The sequence below is a fragment of the Notothenia coriiceps genome, unplaced genomic scaffold, assembly GCF_000735185.1.
Source record: "Notothenia coriiceps isolate Sejong01 unplaced genomic scaffold, NC01 NC01_scaffold00000492, whole genome shotgun sequence".
NCBI lineage: Eukaryota > Metazoa > Chordata > Actinopteri > Perciformes > Nototheniidae > Notothenia > Notothenia coriiceps.
The window spans coordinates 320,840-330,477 of record NW_011333193.1 but is presented as its reverse complement, the minus strand read 5'-3'; the positions used below and the strand labels follow the sequence as shown (position 1 = coordinate 330,477).

Below are 9,638 nucleotides of genomic sequence, written 5' to 3'. Positions count from 1 at the left end.
TTTGATAGTGTGCTGCAGCCGCTGCTCTAATAAACAGACTGAGGAAGGAAACAGTCCACTTACTAAATTCACCAGCAGTGGTATACGGATCATATTTCACTATAGGGACGTGTTCATGTGCGTTATTCACCCTCTACATTTGAGACTTTCCCTTCACATTCTTATTTACCACATTTCTCCAACCCTGTTTTTCCGGCTGCCCCTCTCTTAGTCAATTAGTCGACTAATTGGTTGTTATGATTTTGGTAGACTAACATTTATCTTAGTTTCCTCAATTATTCATTTTTCAATCATCTTTTTGTGACTTATATTAGAAAAAACGTCTGAGCACATCTCTGTTAATCAAAAATACTTTAAGTGTTGTTTTTTGTGGAGAAACTCACTTTCACGGAATCGACTATTCGCCAAAATATAACCGACAAGGGACATTTATTTAACCACATTAACAACTATTTTCATTACGTGCACTCTCAACTTGTGGGTAACAATGAGCTGATAGTTATTCCATCTTTGATGTCTTGTTTAAACCTGCTCTCCCTGCTGATGCTTTGATAACTGGCTAACTGGGACATTTTCATTCTAATTAGGGCTTCAATTGCTAATTCCATATTGCTGCTATAATTATCACGGGGAGAGTCGTGGGCTAGGGAGGGAGGCAGTCACATATCGGGCAGAGGGGGGGCGGGGTATTAGATTTGCCCCTATGTGCACTCTACCAAACTACGCCAGGGGGCTTCTGGGGTGCCTCAGGGCACTATTTAGGGCTCTTTATTTTTCAGTGTAAAATCTCAGTGTTTCTAAACCAGTTGCATTTGATGGTGTGCAACCAAAACAGCTTTCTAGGAATAAAATAGCTATTTAAAAAATATTAAACACGTATTACAAATGTCATTTCAAGTAGATGACAGATGCAACTTGTCTGCAAATGCTTCTAAAGTAAGTGTGCAGTAGAAAAACAGGCTGTCTCACCTTTAATCTTTTAAAACTGGGATTGAACTGCCTATAAAGTGCAGCACTCTCTCCTGTAGTGCTTCTCCTCTCTCTGCTGCCTCCTAAACTCTTCCCTGTTCCCTCTTCGCTTCATCTTCCTCACCATTTGGACTCCCTTTCACCACTCTGCCATACAAACTAGACGCCCATAATAACCTTATGGGCAGTAATTGGAATTGAGGATCTTTTTTTCTCTCTCTCTTTCTCCTTCTCTGCACGCATGCGCAGTGGGACGCGGACTGGTCAGTGTGAGAAGCAGCTGTTCGGGGCTGGTGAAATTCCAACATGGCAGTGGCTGTGGTCAGTGTTTCCTGCGTTAACTTGGAATGGTTTCAGCTCGCACGCACCCCGGCTTAACCTCGGCACCCCGATCATCAGCAGAACCGCTCCCCGGGATCGATGCGACCCTAACCCCGCACTTGAAAGGTCGACCTGTCGCTAAAAAAGCAGGTAAGGACGGATAGTCTGGGATCCGCTGCGTCTGCAATTAGACGGAGTGGTCAGAGCCGAGAGGCTGCAGTGCACCTTCTCATCGGAATCATGCATGTGCACTTTGTTATTTAACTACATAAGCGTGCATTTTAGTGCGTTTTTTTTTGTGTGAATTTTTAAGGAGCGCACCTGCGACACCGTTATACGCAAATGCGCAGCCCGCACTATAGATGCTTTATCGGCTGTGCGGCACTCTCTAAAAATGAAAAAAACATAAGTTGCACGCGCTGGGAGGATATTCCAGCCTCTCTGTGGTGCGGCTACAACAAGTTGCCCTATGCATGCGTGCAGGCAATGTCACCGCAGCATGCTTTTTGTAGAAATAGTGCACATTGTAGGGCGTTATCAACAGATTTAACTTGACTCCATCATATCCAAACAATCTGATGCTCCTCCACCCCCCTCCCTCTCTTTCTCTCTCTCTCTCTCTCTCTCTCTCTCTCTCTCTTTCTCTCTGACTCTCTCTCTGACTCTCTCTCTCTCTCTCGCTAAACCTGTCATCCCGGGCTCCACTTTCTAATGAGATGCATGTAGGTTAGACGCCTCTCGTATTGCTCGCTGCACTCCTTCAAGGGCCCACCTTTCACACGGTTTGCAATCCGAGCAGTGCTGCTGGACCAGAGAAAAAAAAGTGTCTGTCATGTTTTTTGCTTGAAGCAGAGGAGATTTTTTTGTAGTCTTTTTCTTCCACAAATTAATTCCAATGCTCTCATCTCCTCTCCCTCTGTTCCAGCACGAGATGATCAGCAGCAGCAGCGTCTATGGTAGGTACAACTTATTATATTCATATATTACAAGGTGTAGAAATGCACTGATGACTTTCAGCAGCCGGTGTGTTTACTGTTATTTATTTCACTCATCGTATTCTGTATATTCACAGCTTTACTTAGAATGGTGCAATATTTATTGTATTATAGGACACTACTCAAATTCTCATGTTTAGGTTTTATTATCCATCTTTATAGCACTCTAACATAACCCTTTGTCATTGCACACAGCACCGCCTGATATTTTAAATAATAACTGTGCATCTTTTAAATTATACATGGCTTCATTTGAAAACAAAACTATTTTTTTAATAAGTTGAAATATGTTCTAAAATATTGTTGTTGAACTTTTATTTAATAATCGTTTTTGCATATGAGTAAAATAGATATTAGGGAGCAGTTCTTTTTCAACACACTCCCATTTTCTTTTGATTTCACTGTACAAATATGGAAATTCATATTTGATGTGATTTGAGTAACAGCGAACAAGGCCTCATTCGTTGCAAAGTCATAATGCATATTTATAATGAGGATTTATTTATTAGTTGCACTTTTGTATACCTCTATTGCTGAATTCACCGGTATTTATTTACATTATGTCACGAGGGAATAATGCATTCTTGAAGGAGCGTTAATGACAAAATACACTCTACTTTGTGCATGCAGAAGTTCATTTCAATTTCAGATATTTAAAATAACGTAAGCTGTACAGGAGCGTTTTCGCAGAAATGATGCTCCACTCTCATGAAGAACAATGGTGGATTGTTAGAAATAGAAAATATCCATCCCACCCTGTTGCAAGAGAAAGCGGGCAGCGGATAGTTTTCTGTTGAATAATCACGTTCGAGACCACAATGTGCTTTCTGTTGAGCTTTCGCTTCTACGATTGCACATTCTTGGTTTTTGTAGCAGTTATTAGTGAGGACTCAACCTTTCACCTTTGATCCCTCTGCTCTCTCTCTCTCTCTCTCTCTCTCTCTCTCACACACATTCACCCTCACATCATGTGCTGTTTCTCTCCTGCTGATGTGTGTGTTACATGCGGCATGTGCACTCACTTCTTTTTTCATGTTTGTAGTTTTGTTTTTAAGAGCGTGTGGATCCATAATGTCACACTGTAATGAAAATATAAAATAATGCTTATATTTGTAGCTTAATGGTCTGAAGTGACATATCATACATAAACAGATATGTACTTATTTGCTTTTGACGCTTTTCCATTCAAATTCAGTCCTAATTCACTGACTTCTGAACGATTTGTCGATATCATTTCACAAAAGATATTCTGTACAAGGACACGCGAAAGAGTCTTATTCAATTGATGCTGTTTTTGAAAAAAATAAGAGATTTCTACAGTAGATGAAAAATATAAAGAGTGGTGGGGTGCATGAGTTTTGCAATGCAAGTGTGTATGTGTGTGCATATGTGTGTCAAACTTAATCTCTAATGAAAACATAGAAAATAACGTTTCATTTTCTCCCTTATTGATCTTAAATGCCCTATTTTACATATTCATGTTAGCCCTTTCACACGATTGCCACCTAAAAATATACATTTGTGCAGCTTTTCCATCTATTGATTTGTGGATATTTGGTCTCATTAGGAGTCTTATTCAATTGTTCTAGAATTCTAGATGAACATATGGGGAGTGATGGGATGCATGAGTTTTGAAATGCAAATGTGTGTGTGTGCATATTGACAAACTTAATCTATGATAAGAATATAGAAAAATATCGCTTCTATGTATACCTTAAATGACCTAATATACATATTACCTGTAGCTTTAGCATTGCATTTCAGTCTTATTTGACTGACTTTTGATTGATTTGTCGATAGGAGTTTGTGTGAGTGGGTGTGCATATTGTCAAACTTAAACCCTAATGAAAATGTAGAATATTAGTGCATCGATTTGTACCTAAATCCTCTTAAATACCATATTATATACGCACATTTTTGCAATTGACACATACATTTTCATATTTTTTGCAGCTTTATATTTCAATTAAGTTCTTATTGACTGTCTTTTGATAGATTTGTGTGTATGATTTTAGGAGAAATGTAAAGCGCATGCAAATAAGTATTTTGAAGAGGCAAATGGGAAGTGATGGTGTGTGTTCATATTGTCCTAACTTCCTTTAATGAAACACTAGAATAATAATGCTTGTATTTGTACTTTTATGATCCTAAATGACATCGTACATACGTACAGATATGCACTTGACACATACAATGACATATCATACAATTCTGCAGCTTTTCCATTTCAATTTGCTCCTAATTTAGTGACCTTTGATAGATTTGTGGCTATCAAGAACATGTAAAGAAGTCTCATTGTTTTGTTACAGAAGAGGATTCTAGATGAACATATGGGGTGTGTGTGTGTGTGTGTGTGTGTGTGTGTGTGTGTGTGTGTGTGTGTGTGTGTGTGTGTGTGTGTGTGTGTGTGTGTGTGTGTGTGTGTGTGTGTGTGTGTGTGTGTGTGTGTGTGTGTGTGTGTGTTTGGCAGGCGGCCAGGGGACGGACACAAAGGATGTTGAGTGGCTGGGCGTGTGGCACAGCATCACTGAGCTGCCTGTGGCCTCTGGGAGATGGACACAAACTGGTAACCAGAGCAAAAACAAACCGCTGTTGATACATCGCTGAAAAATTCTGCAGCGTTTATTGTCGGACTGCAACTAGCAATTATAGTCATTATTGACAAACCTGCCAATTCTGCTTGGTATGTGTGATGTTGAAAAGAAGTGTAAAAAATCCAAACTTCCTAAAGCCAAGGGGACGACTTTGAATGTCTCCTTTTGTCTACAAACACTATTAAAACCTAAATAAATTCACTTTAATATCACTATTCCTATACAAGACACGAACAACTGTTAATTCTCCAGCTGGAACCTTAACATTTTTGCATTTTTTAAAATCTATTTTTACCTAATAAAGGAGTAATCAATCCCTAAGAATAGTTGCTGATTATTTTCCTGTCAATCGTCTAATCGATTTTTACTGTGAATCAGAAGCTCAATAGTGTATTGGAATCCAGATGACTCCTTTGCGATGTCGTTGAATATCTTATTTCGTCCGCACGACAGTCCAAAGTGATTGATTTTACAATCATATAAAGCAAAGACAAATCTCCTCCTTACAAAAGCTTTGGAATCTTTTACTATTTGTTCTTGAAAAGCGACTTAAAATCTATTCATGCGCCAAGGCCTGCTGAGGAAGGAATGTGTTATACGCTCACCTGTGATCGTGTGTGTGTGTGCGGGCGCTGGGTGTGTGTGTGTGCCTGCGCTGGGTGTGTGTGTGTGCCTGCGCTGGGTGTGTGTGCGGGCCCAGTGGAAGCCGGAGAGAGAGCATTAGGATGTTGCTTGTACTTGTGCGTTGGCAGGATGGACACATGTGGTAGATAGCTAATGATAGCATGCAGCGTATAATGAGATCCTCTCTCCGTCTGTCTCCACTACCTGGCATCATGCATTAACCATACAAGAGGAAGAAGAGGCACGCATGGTATTGACTTTTGAGTGGGTGTCTGCTTGTCCGTTGTTGGTTTTGTTTAGCACTCAGAGGTCAGCATGGCTGCAAGCGCCGCACATTAATAACAAGTATATATGTTTTTTAGTTTTCTCGTCTCTCTTTTTTTTGTTTTTTTTTGTTGCAAGGCTCCTCATCTGCACCTCTTGCGCTCGGGTAAATGGTTTCTTAAATTGATTTTGGATGTGTTGCAATGTATACGCTTAACAAGCCAAATGGGTTCAGTTTGTGGGTTAGTTCAGAAGATTATTCTATTAATGTATTCCACACACTCGTAATCCGCAGTATGTTGCGTGAAGGAGGGAGGCGTTGGCACCGGTCCATCTTCGTGCCCAGTAACATATATTTATCCTCTTCACTACACAATCCTCTAGGCTGCTCAAATCCCCCAGGGGGTCCCAATGACATGCCTACTAATGTGTGCTTTGGAAACGGAGTGCTATTGTATCCCCTAAATCTCACAAAGCACTGTATGATTTGTCCATTGTCGTTAAATCGCTTTGCTTGTGCCAAGTACTTGCATCTCACAGAGGCTTAATGCTTTGAGGGTTTCAGGGACAGCTTCGAGTTCCTCTTTTGTTGATTTCGGGGAAAAGTGCCAAGACTGCTGCGCTGAATATTGTTTTGAGTATGGAGGAGGGAGGGGAAGAAGGGCCATTGCCAAGCGACTCCATTGAGCCTCGTGAATGGGCCATTCATATTTAGGAGAATCACCCAGATGCCATATTGTTGGCTCAACAACGCTAAATATTCTCCAACAAGGATGGGATTGTAACAGGTTTGTGAATTGTGGAAAAGGACGTTGGGAAATTGGGGAGAAAACACAGTTCAGCCTTCAGTCACTGTAAAGAGGCTGGACATGTGACAGTGTTGCTGGAAACGTTTTATTACTGTTCCTTTCCATGCAATAATAGAAGTATTTGTCCAAATGTCTTCAAAGTGTGGCCATTTTCCTTTTTCTTCACTCAAGCATCTGCGTTCGCCTTCTCAGAATTCATTTTTTAAAGTGAAATGTATCCAAAGGGAGTTCAATCTTATATTTCCTATTAATGTACATCCTTAAACAAGGTTTAAAAAAGATGTATCAATATTTATCTTTATATATTCCAACTTCAAAGGTAATGTATTATCTTTATACAACACATATATTTAATATGTGGCAATAAATGCTATTTTAACACACTTATATATATCGTCCGAACTACATTTGTGTGTGTTAGGGTTTGTGAAATATTTATTTATTGCTAATAAATGCTAATTATGGGCAGTTAAAGGAAAATGTAAGCTAGAATTTGACGCATTTCTTTTTAGAACGACTTTAACAGTGTCCAATATGAGTTTAAAGCCTATACCTGTCACTTCTTTAGAATATTCACGAGTTTTAAAACATGATAAAATGGCATTTGGAAACATTTAATGCCATTTAAGTAGTAACTTAACGCTACTGTCAGCCTTTAGAAGGTTACAGTCCAAAGGTCAGATAGAAAAATGTCTAAAATAGCACTCTTGTCGGAGCAGATTGTGAAACGTGTCAAGGCCATTAGATGTTGAGTTTTTAACAGAAAGCCGTACATGCTTTTTTTTGTAGCGGTCTTAAGACAGCAGCTACTGATCCCAGACCAGCAGAAATCCATAGCCACCTTTTTTTGCACACAGAGCTTTCTTAGGGTCCGGCCCCGCTAAACAACCTTGAAACATCCAAACCCCGTCCTCGCACTATGAAAGACAGCAAAATGTCATCGTGGTCCTTTATGTCATACATGCACTGAGTATTAATCACGGCTGGATCTGCGCCTGAGAGGCTGATCAAATTTATTGTGTGGCTGCACGGGACAGTAATGGGTGTTTAATTACTCAATAAAAGCCCTTTTATAGATTCCCAGGCCTCCTGTGTGTTGAGCAAATGGTATTGATCCGTCTCTGGGCTGCAACATGATAGCCTGTGAAGGAGAATTAGAGCCGTTAGCCTGCTAGCGCTCTCTCATTCATTAGCTGCATTAGCCAGAGGGTGGTTAAGACGTAGCATCATACCAAAGTCTCAGAGGTTTCTCGAGCTGTAAAGCTCCGTGCACCTCATTTACACAAATATGGATCGGATGAGCAATGAATAACATTGACCAGATCGGAAAGTGTTTTGATGAGAATCTCCAGGAGAGTCGTTTTTCCTTTTAAACATTTCCCTATAATCCAACCCGCTATGACAACGCCCTTAGCCGAAGCTGTGAGCACTATTAGTCGGGCTACCATCAAGACAGCATGTTTAATCCCACCTCTTCCCCACCTTCTAATCTGTAATCTGACGGCTCCTCCTCCTCATCCTCAGAGGCCTAATTCTGGATCTCTGCACTCTCAAAAGGAGAGAAAGGCTGAATGAGAATGACAGTGAGCCACGCCGTGTCTGTTCCACCCAAGCATACATGTTTGGATTTCATGTCCAGGCCCCTGTTCTGTATCTTTTCTTTTTTCGCCTAACTGCATCTGCCTCACGTCCATTGTTCTTTTATGTTCAGAGCATATTGCCGCTTCTGTGAACCAGCCCCACTTCTCTTGATGCACAGCGAAAGCACTGCAATATCTCCCTTGATGTGTCTATATCAAATGAATGTGGCCTATTACAGACGTGGTGGAGTCAGTTGGGTGGCTTTGTGGACTAAAGAAGGGCCTGCAAGGGACCATGAAAGAGACATTGTCCAATACGGACCGTACAGTCCCTTTGTAGATAAATGGATTTTCATGCTTATCAACTGGGACACTGACATGAGTGAAAACTGTGGAGAATGTGGAATTACTCTCACTCGCCGGCCGTACACACGGACAACTGTAGTTTCAGTGTGTGTGGTCTTTCATTGTCCGGCAGAAAGCTTTTTTTTATTTGGAACAATGTGCACTGTTAATGCCACAGCATAGTAGATAGATCCTTCTGGGAAAATTGTACTTTTATTAAACTCCCCATCCACATTTTCACATCAGGTTTAAACTGTGCACATAATAGTCGGTGCTGGGTGCCTCTTTATCCCTACAATTTCATCACAGAAAACAAATGTCGCTTTTAGCTGGACAATCATCCCTTTTTTTTTTTTTTACTTAATCCAATTTTGTTATGAGAAGGATCCATTAGAGCTCGGCAATATGGCTGAAATTGATATAATTATATTAATAGGGATACTTTTCAAATTCAATCTGTATGACAGTATGGCAACATTGTGGAATCATGAAATTGATTGCAAACAGTCTTTAACAGGTTTTTACTTTTTTAATTACCAGAGCTAAACAGTTAAGTGTGTTATTTGAACAAAAGAAAATACATTCTTGTCCATAAAGTTAATTTGCTCCGTGTCAGTTTTGCCAAAATGTACTTTTTCTACAGAATTTTCTTGGCAAAGGCTTCATGTTATTTTCTGAACGTTAGCTAGCAGATAGCTCGGCTTCTGTTGTGTGTAACGACAAAAGTTAGTACACTTAAAATGAGAGCTTATCACATTATAGTCTTTTAACTTAGACCCTAAAGGTTTCAGCCTGATGTAACTCGCCAGCTTATCATCACCCAAACCCATAGCCTATAACGTAAGTCAGAATTTAGAATAACTGAGGCCTGAAGGCTACAATATGGAAGTAACGAACAAACCCCCAAGCGGACACAAAGCGGCCCCTGGTTCCATGTTCTAATCCCGGGGACACGTGTCCGTATATGCGGGCGAGCCCACACAGACGCACATTAAACCCTGTTCACATTCCCCTGCCTCAGGGGCGCGAATGAGAAGCGATGTGTATTCGATGTGGAGCCAGTGATCTAGGTAATCTGCCTGTGCTGTGGGACAGGTCTATTGGTCCACAAATCAATTGGCTTCATGTCCGTGCCAT

At 40.5% G+C, this 9,638-nt stretch overlaps 1 protein-coding gene across 1 annotated transcript in view; it reads left to right on the top strand.

Moving 5' to 3' along the window:
* The first annotated feature begins 1,302 nt into the window (after positions 1-1,302).
* Positions 1,303-9,638, top strand: part of LOC104954234 (fidgetin-like) — a 27,837-nt gene continuing 19,501 nt past the window's right edge. The window contains exons 1-2 of the mRNA XM_010781322.1: positions 1,303-1,440; positions 2,216-2,246. Of these exons, the coding sequence (XP_010779624.1) occupies positions 2,222-2,246 (25 nt within the window). The 5' untranslated portion in view covers positions 1,303-1,440; positions 2,216-2,221. The remainder of the gene's footprint in view (positions 1,441-2,215; positions 2,247-9,638) is intronic.